Source organism: Oncorhynchus mykiss, unplaced genomic scaffold, assembly GCF_013265735.2.
Source record: "Oncorhynchus mykiss isolate Arlee unplaced genomic scaffold, USDA_OmykA_1.1 un_scaffold_320, whole genome shotgun sequence".
In the NCBI taxonomy this organism is placed as follows: domain Eukaryota; kingdom Metazoa; phylum Chordata; class Actinopteri; order Salmoniformes; family Salmonidae; genus Oncorhynchus; species Oncorhynchus mykiss.
In genome coordinates, this window is record NW_023493769.1 from 23,131 (window position 1) to 38,370 (window position 15,240).

The following is a 15,240-nucleotide window of genomic DNA, read 5'->3' on the forward strand; positions in this document are numbered from 1 at the left end:
TTTCACATGAAATTTCACGTGTTTTCTGAACACTTCACATTTTCATGTTTAGTTTCATGTTATCACATGTTGCTTTACATGTTGTCACATGTTATCACATTAACTTCACATAAGATCACTTAATTTCACATGAAATGTCTTGTGTTTTTGGAACACTTCATGTGGGTTTTGCTTAAGGGTAACGACAGCTGGAATATAAGTCTAATAGCCTATTCTTTGGATCTAAAAGCTTTTCTATAAATGAAATGTCTATTGTTATCAGACTTGAGCTGTTTTCGTCACTGTCATGACTGCTGACTCCTGGCTAATGGAAGAGAGCATGAACAGTGCACTGAACAGATCCTTCATGGTCCGTCAGCTGATAGAGGCCCTTCGATGTTTTACGTTTCAAAGTGTAAATGGGGTCACAATCAGAACAGAATCAGAATATAACCTCCTTACATATGTTGCCACAAATGATAATATACTGTGTGGCAGATGTCTCATATACAGTAGGTCATGACTCATACAGCGTTATCATGGCAAAATAATGTGACTTTCTTTCAAGCTTGAGTCCTCTCAAGAAATGGTACACATATTTTTCAATGTACACATTACAATGTACACATCATGTACGAAAATAGTCATCATGTTTGCCATTGAAGTGACACTTATTTTTATTTTTGTACTTTTACTGTTCAAAAGCAATGCCCCAAGTATAAATGCAATAAAGTACACATGCGAAAGGGTAAAAAAAAAAATACATGTATTTCCTGTGCACCTTTGCCTTTGTCTCCATTTGTGTGAATTATTGGTGATGCCAAGCTCAAGAAATGCGTTTTTAGCTAAATAGTGTTTTCTAGACACAACTGCAAACTTCAAGGAGTAGGGAAGTCAAGGAATTGGTCTGATGGGGATTTCTGGTGTCATCGGCCTTCCCCCTTGCATGAGGAACAAAACCTGCGCCATGTCACGAGGATACCTGGACCACCTATTGAAATGTGCCTTTTGTTAATCAGGTGATAAATCAGGTGATAAATGAGCTGAGAAGGAGTAGAGTAGTACTAAAGTAAGACTTTTTTTAAATAGACTGTCTTCTGCCAAGTTTATGAAGATATCTTATTTAATTTGTTTAAAGTAACACTGTCAATCTCATATTCTTGGACATGGTCGCCCTAAAGATCTTAAACAGGGGTTAATGATATTCGCCTGGCCTTATGATATCATACTTGACACCCCACCTAGTGATAGATAGAGATAAAAAGAGACAGAAAGAGATAGAGAGAGAAAGTACCAGAACATGGTGGAGGAAAGGAGATAGTGTGGTGCTGGGTCTGACTAGCTTCCAGCAGCTGTCCAACGTCACCACAACTGACTCCTGACAGACAGGCCCAACTGAGAGACCAAAATACTCCTTAGGACCCAGGAGAGACCAACTCAGGACAATGTGTGTGGGGGGTGGGGTGGGGGGGGATTCAACAGATCAAAGGAAAATAACAATAAAACCATTATAGTAATGGTAACTTTCTCAAAAATGGCAGATGAGCTTTAAGGACACTAGAATGTGATTGAAGTGATTTTGATCTAGGATTCCTTCAAGACTAATTTAGTGGCACCCTTCAAACCCACACCAACCCCCTTCTCTATCTGACTTGGTTCAGCTCAAGTGGTGGAAGTCTATTTTAGTAGATTGGGGTGTGGAATGTGCAGTTGTTGAAGAACGTGAAAGATCTACTTTGTAGAGGACACCCAGACAGTACTCACTTCCAGTCTCTCTCTCTCTGTCTCCTTAACCTAACGGACTGTTTCTCTGTCTCTCGGACCGGACCACCACACCTGACATGGACAACATTGAGGTGTTTGACTCACCTGGAAAGGGGAGGGGCCTTAGAGCCACTAAGGAGCTGCTTTCCGGAGACGTTCTTTTCTCAGAACCCCCCTTTGCTGCAGTTGTCTTTGACAGGTAAGAAGATGCTGCTGTATGGATGGGGTTTGGCTGGGCACATGAGACATGACTAACTCCTAATGCATGGGCGACCACACATGAGCCCAATATTCCGATCCCGTGTTATATGTCTTTATGGCTGCGTTTACACAGGCAGCCCAATTCTGAAACGTTGCCACTTATTGGTATTTTGGCCAATCTGATCAAATCTTTTGCCAATTATTGGGCAAAAGATCAGAATTGGGCTGCAACCATTAACATGTGTTATTCACAGCCACATATAATTAGTTCAAAACATTTACATAGTGTAAAATGGTGATGAGGACAGGTCACACACAGGTCCCGTGCATGCTGACACATAGGCTAAAGCCTGCCATCGTTTAGTTGAAGATACAGCACTTTACTATTGTGGTGGAGCATTTTTTGTTTATCTGGAGAGACACAACAAACTTCACAAGATATTATAGGTACATATCAGTTTGTGAACAACAAGATCAGAGTGCTATGACCTCAGCAGGGGACAGATACATGGGGTCAAAGGTCATTACATGAAGTCATGTGGGGATGTACTTTCCCATCCTTCTTCCCCTGCTGTGGATCATGGAACTAGCCTCAATCTCATGTAAATAAGTAAGCATTGGACAAGTAAACTTTGCTGGAGCCAGAAGGCTCAAATCTCCTATTTCTGTAGTGCGTACAACAGAAGAGGCTAGTGGGAGGAGCAATAGGAGGACGAGCTCATTGTAATGCCTGAAATGGAATTAATGGAACGGAGTCAAACGTGGTTTCCATATGTTTGATGTGTTTGATATCGTTCCATTTATTCCATTCCAACCATTACAATGAGTGTTTCCTAATATAGCTCCTCTCAACAGCCTTCTCTGTTGTGCAAGTACACCCCCTGTATAGGACCACAAGGCCACTGAGTTGGTTAAACCTCGTGTGGCCTGCAGTAGGCCTATAGAAACTCTCTAACTCTATATATCCCTCTCTTCCATTCACATCCTTCATACTCCCCTCACTCTCTCGTCTGTCTCTCTCTTTCTTCTCTCTCTGTCTCTCTCTCTGTCCCTGTCTCTCTCTCCTCTCTCATACTAGTCTTGCAGACAAGATCTGCCACAGCTGTTTCCGCAGACAGGACAAGCTGCAGCGCTGTGGCCAGTGTAAGTTCGCCCAGTACTGTGACAAGACATGCCAGAGCGCTGGCTGGAAGGAACATAAGCTGGAGTGTGGAGCCATCAAGGCTTTTGGGGCCATCGGGGACAACTTCGGCAAGGCACCCAATGAGAACATCCGGTGAGGAGGGATTGTGTGTGTGGGTGGTACTTGTGGGCCGTGGGCGAGGTGAGGTTAGGGGGAATAGAGGAGGAGGAGCCAAAGACTTAGGGGGGTGCATGGGGAGCGAGGGGAGCGGGAGATGGGGGATGCAGGGGGATAGAAAGTGTGCAATGTTGAATAGTTTACTGTCAATTGAGTCATTATCATGTTATGGATGAGCATTAAGGTTTGACCTAACAACTCATGTTCCGTGTCCCTGTCAGTTTGGCCGCCCGCATCATGTGGCGCCTCGATAAAGAGGGCGGTGTCATGTCAGACATGCAGATGACCTCATTGGACGATCTGGAGAACCACATCAGTGACATGCCAGAGGATGATCTGAAGGAGCTGAAGGTGGACATCCACAACTTCTTGGACTACTGGCCACGCAACAGCAAGCAACACCGTGTAGACGACATCTCGCACATCTTTGGAGTGGTAGGTTCTTCCCTCTTCTCTTTCTTCTCTCCATTTCTACCTGTTTCTCTTCCTGTTTCTTCTTATTCTATCACTTTCCTTTTTTCATCTGTCCATCTGTTCCTCTCCATCCATCTGTAGATCAACTGTAATGGCTTCACAGTGAGTGACCAGAGAGGTCTAAATGCTGTGGGAGTGGGTCTGTTCCCTAACCTGTGTCTGGTCAACCATGACTGCTGGCCTAACTGCACTGTCATCCTCAACCATGGCAAGTATGTACTGTAATTCAATAACAATAGGGACACCATGAGCATTGAGGTTGACTGAGTTGTAAGCTGTGTGTGTGTGTGTGTGTGTGTGTGTGTGTGTGTGTGTGTGTGTGTGTGTGTGTGTGTGTGTGTGTGTGTGTGTGTGTGTGTGTGTGTGTGTGTGTGTGTGTGTGTGTGTGTTTGGTGTAAACTGCTTCTTGCTTTGTCTTTCAGTCAGTCGGCTGTGAATACTGTGTATCACTCTCAGATGAGGTGGGTCTTTCTGGTACAATAGTATAACCCCAACAACTTCCTAAATATCATCAATTAAAATCTCACCATCATAAATCCTCATCTCCAACATCATCAATAAAAACCTCACACCCATTACTCCTATGATGCATCACTGTCAGCGATAAACTTGAAACAGGGTTCTTCATAGGAAGGGCTCAGTAAGACCTGACTTCAAGTTTAAAGTTGAGTTGCTTCACCATATCAAAAATGGTTGCTTGTGTAAAGGACATCACACTGCTCACTCCTGATTCGACCCATACTGAGGCTCGAACCCAGGACCTCTGCCTCACAAAAACACATGACCACCTTCCACAAGTGTCTTACCAAGTCGTGATGCTAAATACAGTGCCTTGCGAAAGTATTCGGCCCCCTTGAACTTTGCGACCTTTTGCCACATTTCAGGCTTCAAACATAAAGATATAAAACTGTATTTTTTTGTGAAGAATCAACAACAAGTGGGACACAATCATGAAGTGGAACGACATTTATTGGATATTTCAAACTTTTTTAACAAATCAAAAACTGAAAAATTGGGCGTGCCCTTTTGCTGCGATTACAGCTGTAAGTCGCTTGGGGTATGTCTCTATCAGTTTTGCACATCGAGAGACTGACATTTTTTCCCATTCCTCCTTGCAAAACAGCTCGAGCTCAGTGAGGTTGGATGGAGAGCATTTGTGAACAGCAGTTTTCAGTTCTTTCCACAGATTCTTGATTGGATTCAGGTCTGGACTTTGACTTGGCCATTCTAACACCTGGATATGTTTATTTTTGAACCATTCCATTGTAGATTTTGCTTTATGTTTTGGATCATTGTCTTGTTGGAAGACAAATCTCCGTCCCAGTCTCAGGTCTTTTGCAGACTCCATCAGGTTTTCTTCCAGAATGGTCCTGTATTTGGCTCCATCCATCTTCCCATCAATTTGAACCATCTTCCCTGTCCCTGCTGAAGCAAAGCAGGCCCAAACCATGATGCTGCCACCACCATGTTTGACAGTGGGGATGGTGTGTTCAGCTGTGTTGCTTTTACGCCAAACATAACGTTTTGTATTGTTGACAAAAAGTTCAATTTTGGTTTCATCTGACCAGACAGAGCACCTTCTTCCACATGTTTGGTGTGTCTCCCAGGTGGCTTGTGACAAACTTTAACCGACACTTTTTATGGATATCTTTAAGAAATGGCTTTCTTCTTGCCACTCTTCCATAAAGGCCAGATTTGTGCAATATACGACTGATTGTTGTCCTATGGACAGAGTCTCCCACCTCAGCTGTAGATCTCTGCAGTTCATCCAGAGTCCAGAGTGAGTCAGCCTCTTGGCTGCATCTCTGATCAGTCTTCTCCTTGTATAAGCTGAAAGTTTAGAGGGACGGCCAGGTCTTGGTAGATTTGCATTGGTCTGATACTCCTTCCATTTCAATATTATCGCTTGCACAGTGCTCCTTGGGATGTTTAAAGCTTGGGAAATCTTTTTGTATCCAAATCCGGCTTTAAACTTCTTCACAACAGTATCTCGGACCTGCCTGGTGTGTTCCTTGTTCTTCATGATGCTCCTCTGAGACTATCACAGTGCAGGTGCATTTATACGGAGACTTGATTACACACAGGTGGATTGTATTTATCATCATTAGTCATTTAGGTCAACATTTGATCATTCAGAGATCCTCACTGAACTTCTGGAGAGAGTTTGCTGCACTGAAAGTAAAGGGGCTGAATAATTTTGCACGCCCAATTTTTCAGTTTTTGATTTGTTAAAAAAGTTTGAAATATCCAATAAATGTCGTTCCACTTCATGATTGTGTCCCACTTGTTGTTGATTCTTCACAAAAAAACACAGTTTTATATCTTTATGTTTGAAGCCTGAAATGTGGCAAAAGGTTGCAAAGTTCAAGGGGGCCGAATACTTTCGCAAGGCACTGTAGTTAGCAATTTGGCAGCACAAGTGGAGACACTTCAGATGGAGGATTTTCACAGATCCCCAACTGCTACATTCACCCCCTAAGCTCCCTCCGCAGCAACCCCAACATTGATCTTAGAGCAATTGCAGATTGGGGTCAGGGCACCATTGTAAATGAGGAGTGAGTTTCACAAATCCTAATCTGCTACACTTGTTAACTTACTAATTCTGTTACAACTCCACCTACCTCTCCCAGAGCCATATCTTTAGATATATATGGCTCTGCCCTCCCCCTTTCCACCACTTCAGTCCTCCAAGTCACTAGCACCACCTGTTTGCAAGCCAAGCTCAGCAAACATAAGGAATGTCCACCTGTCATCATGTCTTCCTTCACCATTTGTGCTGTTGGCACTTCTCTGAACATTGTGTTTGGGTTTCCCTCTGTCTGTCTATCTCTGTATCCCTCTGTCCAGCTCTGTCACCCTGTCTCCTCCTGTCTGCCTCTGTCACCCTCTGTCTCTCCTTCTCTCTGTCTCCCTTTCTCTCTGTCTATCTCCCTCTGTCTCCTTGTCTGTCTTGTACAGAGTGCCGTGTGAGTGATAGTAGATAGTAGCAAATTCTATGCTGGTGTTTGGAAATATTGATGAAAAGATCTGTGTAATGTAACCAAATGTTGCCTAAGACCCATTCAGGTGATCTGTGCATTGCAGCTATGGGTTCATCTCAGAATTCAATTTTAGACTATTGAGATGCACCCTGCCCTTTGCCTCCGGAGCACCCCACATAACCCCCTCACTGCCCCTCTCCTCACCCCAGGATTGAGTTGCGTGCCCTGGGCAAGATCGAGCCGGGTGAGGAGGTGACAGTGTCCTACGTGGATTTCCTGAACGTGACTGAGGACAGACAGAGACAGCTGAAAATGCATTACTTCTTTGACTGCACCTGTGAACACTGTAAAGGTCACATCAAAGACGACCTCAAGATGGGAGGCAAGGAGGTGGACGGGGTCAAGGTAGGGGCATGTGAATGTGAAATCCACCCATGTATGTCATTTAAATTTGACCAACAAATATCCCACTGGGTTCAGATCATGACTTATTATGATAGGATCAAATGATGGGTCCTAGGACTGATTATTGTTTAAAGTAAAAAGAACTGAACCTTGTGTTGCTTTCGATTTATGAACATCATATCCTATACTAGGCCTTGTGGGAATGTGTTGACTTGCTGTAGGCTAAATCACTGCTTGCTGTAACATAAAATCAAACCACTTTAAAGTTGCTAATAGGCCATGAGTCTAGATGAGTCACTGCTTGAGAGGTCAGACTCAGGACAAAAGCCAGCCAAGACAGCTGCCCTCGACGACTACGCTCATAAAAGCAATACCCTAACATTAGAGTACTGGGACTATATAATTTAAATTCTGTTCCTAGGGCTTTTGTCAGTCAGTATGTACACAGATGGCATCATTATGAAAACAGAGAACATTATTGAGCATCTGCAACGGTGACATTGGTAACAAGGCACAATGCATTGTCATGTGATAATAACATGTTGTCATCGGTGTCAATCAGTGTGTAATTTTGACAAGACCAGATTCACATGTGAGACATGTCTAGTGACACGTTATATACTACCCCTACATGTATTCCAGCATACATACACTACCAGTCAAAAGTTTTAGTACATCTACTCATTCAAGGGTTTTTCTTTATTTTTTATTTTTTTACTGTTTTATACAATGTAGAGTAGTAGTGAAGACATCAAAACTATGAAATAACACATATGGAATTATGTAGTAACCAAAAAAGTGTTAAACAATTTAAAAAATATTTTATATTTGAGATTCCTGAAAGTAGCCACCCTTTGCCTTGATGACAGCTTTGTACACTCTTGGCATTCTCTCAATCAGCTTCATGAAGAATGCTTTTCCATGTGCTGAGCACCTGTTGGCTGCTTTTCCTTCACTCTGTGGTCCATTTGTGTGTATATATAGTACAGAAGCTTGGAAACACCTACTCATTCAAGATTTTTTCTTCATTTTACTATTTTCAACATTGCAGAGTAATAGCAAAGGCATCAAAACTATGAAATAACACACATGGAATTATGTAGTAACCAAAAAAGTGTTAAACAAATCAAAATATATTTTATATTTGAGATTCTTGAAAGTAGCCACCCTTTGCCTAGATGACAGCTTTAAACACTTATAGCATTCTCTCAACCAGCTTCATGAGGAATGCTTTTCCATGTGCTGAGCACGTGTGGCTGCTTTTCCTTCACTCTGCAGTCCAACTCCTCCCAAGCCATCTCAATTGGGTTGAGGTCAGGTGATTGTGGAGGCAAGGTTATCTGTTGCAGCAATCCATCACTCTCCTTCTTAGTCAAATAGCCCTTACACAGCCTGGAGGTGTGTTGAGTCATTGTTCTGTTGAAAAACAAACGATAGTCCCACTAACCGCAAACCAGATGGGATGGCACATCGCTGCAGAATGCTGTAGTAGCCATGCTGGTTAAGTGTGCCTTGAATTCTAAATAAATCCCTGACAGCGTCACCAGCAAAAAAATAAATAAAATAATATTTCACCTTTATTTAACCAGGTAGGCTAGTTGAGATCAAGTTCTAATTTGCAACTCCGACCTGGCCAAGATAAAGCATAGCAATTCGACACAAACAACAACACAGAGTTACACATGGTATAAACAAAACATACCGTCAATAACAGTAGAACAAAAGAAAACAAAAAGTCTATATACAGTGTGTGCAAATGAGGTAAGATAAGGGAGTTAAGGCAATAAATAGGTCATGGTGGTGAAGTAATTACAATATAGCAAGTAAACACTGGAATGGTAGATGTGCAGAAGATAAATGTGCAAGTAGAGATACTGGGGTGCAAAGGAGCAGGATAAATAAATAAATACTGTATGGGGATGAGGTAGGTAGATAGATGGGCTGGTTACAGATGGGCTATGTACAGGTGCAGTGATCTGTGAGTTGCTCTGACAGCTGGTGCTTAAAGCTAGTGAGGGAGATATGAGTCTCCAGCTTCAGAGATTTTTGCAGTTTGATCCAGTCATCGGCAGCAGAGAACTGGAAGGAAAGACAACCAAAGGAGGAATTGGCTTTGGGGGTGACCAGTGAGATATACCTGCTGGAGCGCGTGCTACGAGTGGGTGCTGCTATGGTGACCAGTGAGCTGAGATAAGGCGGGGCTTTACCTAGCAGAGACTTGTAGATAACCTACAGCCAGTGGGTTTAGTGATGAGTATGAAGTGATGGCCAACCAACGAGAGCGTACAGGTTGCAATGGTGGGTAGTGTATGGGACTTTGGTGACAAAACGGATGGCACTGTGGTAGACTGCATCCAATTTGTTGAGTAGAGTATTTCAACATTGCACCCCCACACATCACACCTCCTCCTCCATGCTTCACGGTGGGAACCACACATGCAGAGATCATTCGTTCACCTACTCTGCATTTCACAAAGACAAGGTGGTTGCAATCAAAAATTTAAAATTTGGACTCATGACACCAAAGGACAGATTTCCACAGGTCTAATGTCTATTGCTCGTGTCTCTTGGCCTTAGCAAGTCTCTTCTTATTATTGGTGTCCTTTAGTATGGGTTTCTTTGCAGCAATCAGACCATGAAGGCTTGATAGTCTTCTCTGAACAGTTGATGTTGAGATGTGTCTGTTATATATATGCCATACAACTCTCCTTCCGTGGCCTCCAATTGCTCTTAAATACAAGTAAAACTAAATGCATGCTCTTCAACCGATCGCTACCTGCACCTACCCGCCTGTCCAACATCACTACTCTGGACGGCTCTGACTTAGAATACGTGGACAACTACAAATACTTAGGTGTCTGGTTAGACTGTAAACTCTCCTTCCAGACCCATATCAAACATCTCCAATCCAAAGTTAAATCTAGAATTGGCTTCCTATTTCGCAACAAAGCATCCTTCACTCATGCTGCCAAACATACCCTTGTAAAACTGACCATCCTACCAATCCTCGACTTTGGCGATGTAATTTACAAAATAGCCTCCAATACCCTACTCAACAAATTGGATGCAGTCTATCACAGTGCAATCCGTTTTGTCACCAAAGCCCCATATAATACCCACCATTGCGACCTGTACGCTCTCGTTGGCTGGCCCTCGCTTCATACTCGTCGCCAAACCCACTGGCTCAATGTCATCTACAAGACCCTGCTAGGTAAAGTCCCCCCTTATCTCAGCTCACTGGTCACCATAGCATCTCCCACCTGTAGCACACGCTCCAGCAGGTATATCTCTCTAGTCACCCCCAAAACCAATTCTTTCTTTGGCCGCCTCTCTTTCCAGTTCTCTGCTGCCAATGACTGGAACGAACTACAAAAATCTCTGAAACTGGAAACACTTATCTCCCTCACTAGCTTTAAGCACCAACTGTCAGAGCAGCTCACAGATTACTGCACCTGTACATAGCCCACCTATAATTTAGCCCTATCAACTACCTCTTTCCCAACTGTATTTAATTAATTAATTTATTTTGCTCCTTTGCACCCCATTATTTTTATTTCTACTTTGCACATTCTTCCATTGCAAAACTACCATTCCAGTGTTTTACTTGCTATATTGTATTTACCTTGCCACCAAGGCCTTTTTTGCCTTTACCTCCCTTCTCACCTCATTTGCTCACATTGTATATAGACTTGTTTATACTTTATTATTGACTGTATGTTTGTTTTACTCCATGTGTAACTCTGTGTTGTTGTATCTGTCGAACTGCTTTGCTTTATCTTGGCCAGGTCGCAATTGTAAATGAGAACTTGTTCTCAACTTGCCTACCTGGTTAAATAAAGGTAAAATAAAAATAAATAAAAAATTTGAACTTTATTTGGGCTCCAATCTGAGGTGCAGTTAACTCTAATGAACTTATCCTCTGCAGCAGAGGTAACTCTGTGTCTTCATTTCCTGTGGTGGTCCTCATGAGAGCCAGTTTCATCACAGCGCTTGATGGTTTTTGCTACCGCACTTGAAGAAACTTTCAAAGTTCTTGAAATTTGACGGATTGACTGACCTTCATGTCTTAAAGTAACGATCGACTATTGTTTCTCTTTGCTTATTTGAGCTGTTCTTTCCATAATATGGACTTGGTCTTTTACCAAATAAGGCTATCTTCTGTATACCACCCCTACCTTGTTACAACACAAATTAATGGCTCAAACTCTTAAGAATCGGTCCCTTTTTTTGTTGTCTAAATTGTTGCCTAAAATTACATACCCAAATCTAACTGCCTGTAGCTCAGGCCCTGAAGCAAGGATATGCATTTTCTTGGTACCATTTGAAAGGGAACATTTTGAAGTCTGTGTAAATGTGAAAGGAATGTAAGATAATATAACACAATAGATCTGGTAAAAGATAATACAAAGAAAAAAAAATGTTTTAATGTATTTTTTTTCTACCTTCATCTTTGAAATTCAAGAGAAAGGCCATAATGTATTATTCCAGCCCAGGTGCAATATAGATTTTAGACTGATCCAACGAACCATTTCATTTCTTTTCAAAATGTTGTATCTAGACCGCCCAAATGTGCCCAACACTTTTCATGTTCAAAACTGTGCACTCTCCTAAAACAACAGCTTGGTATTATTTCACTGTAATAGCTACTGTAAATTTGAAAGTGCAGTTAGATTAACAATAATTTAAGCTTTCTGCCAATATCAGATATGTCTATGTCCTGGGAAATGTTCTTACAACCTCATGCTAATCGCATTAGCCTATGTTAGCTCAACTGTCCCGCCAGGGGCCCACTGATCCTGGAGAAGTTTTCAGAAGGAAAGAAATTCCACAAATTAACTTTTAACAAGGCACACCTGTTAATTGAAATGCATTCCAGGTGACTACCTCATGAGGCTGGTTGAGAGAATGCCAAGAGAGTGCAAAGCTGTGGTCAAGGCAAAGGGTGGCTACTTTCAAGAATGTCAAATTTTAAATATGTTTTGATTTGTTTAACACTTTTTTGGTTACTACATTATTCCATATGTGTTATTTCATAGTTTTGATGTATTTTCTATTATTCTACAATGTAGAAAACAGGAAAAATAAAGAAAAACCCATGAATGAGCAGGTGTGTCCAACCTTTTGACTGGTACTGTATATCTTTACTCCGTAGTCATTGGACATTCTTAATTCCATTATTTTACTTTTTAAATTTGTGTGGATTGTTGTGTATGGCTAGATATTACTGCACTGTTGGAGCTAAAAACACAAGCATTTCACTACATCCACAATATAATCTAGTAAATATGTGTATCAGGCCAATAAAATGTGATTTGAGCAAGGCACTTAGACAAGCTCCAGGAACTGTGGCTGACTGTGCTCCTTCCAATGTGTGTGTTTTATTTTTTCTCTTTCCTTTATTTAACCAGACAAGTCAGTTACTAACAACTTATTTTCAAAGACGACCTAGGAACAGTGGGTTAACTGCCTGTTCAGGGGCAGAACGACAGATTTGTACCTTGTCAGCTCGGGAGTTTGAACTTGCAACCTTCCGGTAACTAGTTCAACGCTCTAACCACTAGGCTACTCTGCCACCCCAGGGTGTGTGTTGTCTGGGGTAGGTGGGAGCAGAGCAGAATAATAATATTTTTCTCTAAACCAGGGCTCCTCTCCTCTCCTGACCTCTACTGTCCTATTCTCTCATCTCCTGTCCTTTTCTCTCCTCTTCTCTCCTCTCCTGTCCTTTTATCTCCTGACCTCACCTGTCCTCTCCTGTCCTCTCTTGTCCTGTAGGTACCTGAGGAGCAGGTGAAGGAGGTAACAGAGTACAGTCTGCAGATGCTGCAGAAGATGGATAAGGCTCGCATGGAGGGGAACTACCATGAGGTACAACATAAACACACACACACACACACACACACACACACACACACACACACACACACACACACACACACACACACACTGGATTCCAAGCCTAAATCAAACCTCCCGCTCTCCTCCTCTCTCCTCCCAGGTTATTAAGATATGCAGGGAGTGTATGGAGAAACAGGAGCCAGTGTTGGCTGATACACACATCTACCAGCTAAGGATGTGGAGCACAGCCAGCGAGGTGTTAGCCTACCTGCAGTTTATTGACGAGGCCGCTGACTATGCACGCAAAATGGTGGACGGATACAAGTAAGTACAATTGACCATAAGAAACCTCTTAATTAACAGAGTTTAGAAAAAAACGGTGTAATTAAATGTATCACTGTATCACATTTTGACAGCAAGCTATACCATCCATGCAACGCCCACCTGGGGATGGCAACCATGAGGGCAGGAGTGACCCACTGGCAGGCAGGGAAGATAGAGGTGGGACACGGCATGATCTGTAAAGCCTATGCCATCCTGCAGAGAACACACGGACCCACACATCCCATCACCAAAGACCTTGAGGTAAGACATGAGACATGCACACACACACATGCATTCTCACACAGAAATGCACACACACAGGGAACGATCTCCAAGATTAAAGTCACCTTGACGACCTGATCCCTCCCCCTCTCCCTAGGCTATGCGTATGCAGACAGAAATGGAGCTGAGGATGTTTAGAGAGAATGAGTATATTTACAAAAGTATGCGGGAGGCTGCCCTGAAGAACCAGCCAATGAACATGATGAACGAACCTATGGCGGAGAGCGTCAAGAATCTCTTCCGCCGGCAGAAGAAGTGATCTCACATACACACACACCACACACACAGACACACACAATAGCATAGCAGTGTACACAGTACACACCTTGAGATCAGTTTACATACAGATTGTCAGAGGAATCAACCCCTCTCAGTTCCAACATCCTTGGCTCCTCACCAACCATACTGTAGCTGGGAGACCCCTCACCCTCATATCCTCTCTCTCTATCACCTTGTCAGCTACACTGGTGTGAAAGAACTAGTAAAAGCAAATTCCCAAAACACATCCACCATTGCTTTAACCCAACTTGCATTTTCAAAATCACTAGAAATTGAGGAAGCCACTTTTAAACTATTATGGGCCCTTTAATGGAAGGATTCGGGCCCATCTGGTAACCCTTATATTGTAACAGACTAGATGGACGGCCCTACCAAAGCTTTAAAGCTAGAATTCTTAGTTGCTGTATCTATTTTAGGACTTATAAATTAATTATATATACCTATTGATTCTTGAAGAATATAACTTATAAATATATAAGCTTGTTTTACTCCAATGTTTGTAAACAATGGAAATGTAAACAAACACTGTATAGCTTTAAAACATGGGTAAAACTATAATTATTATATCGTGAATGGTCTGTCCTTCCATCCATAGCTCTGTATATCAAATTGAGAGTGGTTACATTTCTCCAGGCCCATCTATCGGCCTCATACCAAAACAGAGGAGGGGTGACCGCTTTGTTATTGGTTCAATGAAGAATTCTAGCTTTATTTTCTACACTGCTGGGCTTTTTTAACTTTATATAAAAAAAAGTAACGTCACATTAAAATTGTTGAGAAAAATCTATTGTTGGCTTGTGTGCTGATTTCCTAATGCATTGAATCCCACTGATCCACTGGTCCATATTCTTCCAAATTCCAAAATTGGTGTCTCATTATTGTTGAATTTCTCAATTTTCCCTGAAGTTCTGCCTAAGTATGTAAAATGCTATTACAATGCATTGCAGTGAGACCAGACGATTCCATGCCTTTTAAATGATATTAATCCACAGTGCACATTTGTTTGCTGCTGTGCCAGCTACAGTCATGAGCGGAAAAGAGAAAGAGCTTCATCTAGTGGATACATTTAATCATTACACTCAATATATCCATGCCAGTGCAGTAGACCTACAGGGCTTATAAGGCTGTAATAAGAGCACGGGTGGTGGCGAAGGGTTGAATTGCATTCATGTCACATAAGTCATAAACAGTTCATTCATTCACAATGTATTGATAAATGAACCCTAAAATAGTGTTATTAAATTAACCCCCCATACATATACCCCTGGACTCATGTGAGGAGGGACTGTGAGCCCAGTCACTGTGAAGAGCAGAGGAGATTCTCTGCCAAAGAACATCAGTCCTCCCACAGTGCACACATACACAAGCAGAGGGAAGAGGAAACTTCTGTACTTTCTGAAAGGCCTACACCAGGTG

At 42.3% G+C, this 15,240-nt stretch overlaps 1 protein-coding gene across 2 annotated transcripts; it reads left to right on the forward strand.

Moving 5' to 3' along the window:
* Nucleotides 1-1,662: 1,662 nt before the first annotated feature.
* On the forward strand, nucleotides 1,663-14,611 carry LOC118951048 (histone-lysine N-methyltransferase SMYD1-like). Of its 2 annotated transcripts, XM_036973799.1 has the most exons (10): nucleotides 1,663-1,942; nucleotides 3,023-3,220; nucleotides 3,466-3,679; nucleotides 3,800-3,930; nucleotides 4,141-4,179; nucleotides 6,909-7,104; nucleotides 12,877-12,969; nucleotides 13,100-13,263; nucleotides 13,356-13,524; nucleotides 13,643-14,611. In XM_036973799.1, exons 1-10 carry the CDS (start codon nucleotides 1,821-1,823, stop codon nucleotides 13,802-13,804), a joined length of 1,488 nt encoding a protein of 495 aa, XP_036829694.1. In that variant the 5' UTR covers nucleotides 1,663-1,820; the 3' UTR covers nucleotides 13,805-14,611. The 2 variants fall into 2 exon arrangements, with proteins under 2 accessions (XP_036829694.1, XP_036829695.1); XM_036973800.1 differs by lacking the exon at nucleotides 4,141-4,179 and having other exon boundaries at nucleotides 1,664-1,942; nucleotides 13,643-14,041.
* The last annotated feature ends 629 nt before the right edge of the window (nucleotides 14,612-15,240 follow it).

Bases quoted from the DNA above. Each gene is read 5' to 3' on its own strand.
- LOC118951048 (XM_036973799.1), top strand. From the start codon at position 1,821: ATGGACAACATTGAGGTGTTTGACTCACCTGGAAAGGGGAGGGGCCTT. The intron at 3,931-4,140 runs GTATGTACTGTA...TTTGTCTTTCAG, and splicing joins GTCATCCTCAACCATGGCAA to TCAGTCGGCTGTGAATACTG. The intron at 13,525-13,642 runs GTAAGACATGAG...CCCTCTCCCTAG, and splicing joins CCATCACCAAAGACCTTGAG to GCTATGCGTATGCAGACAGA.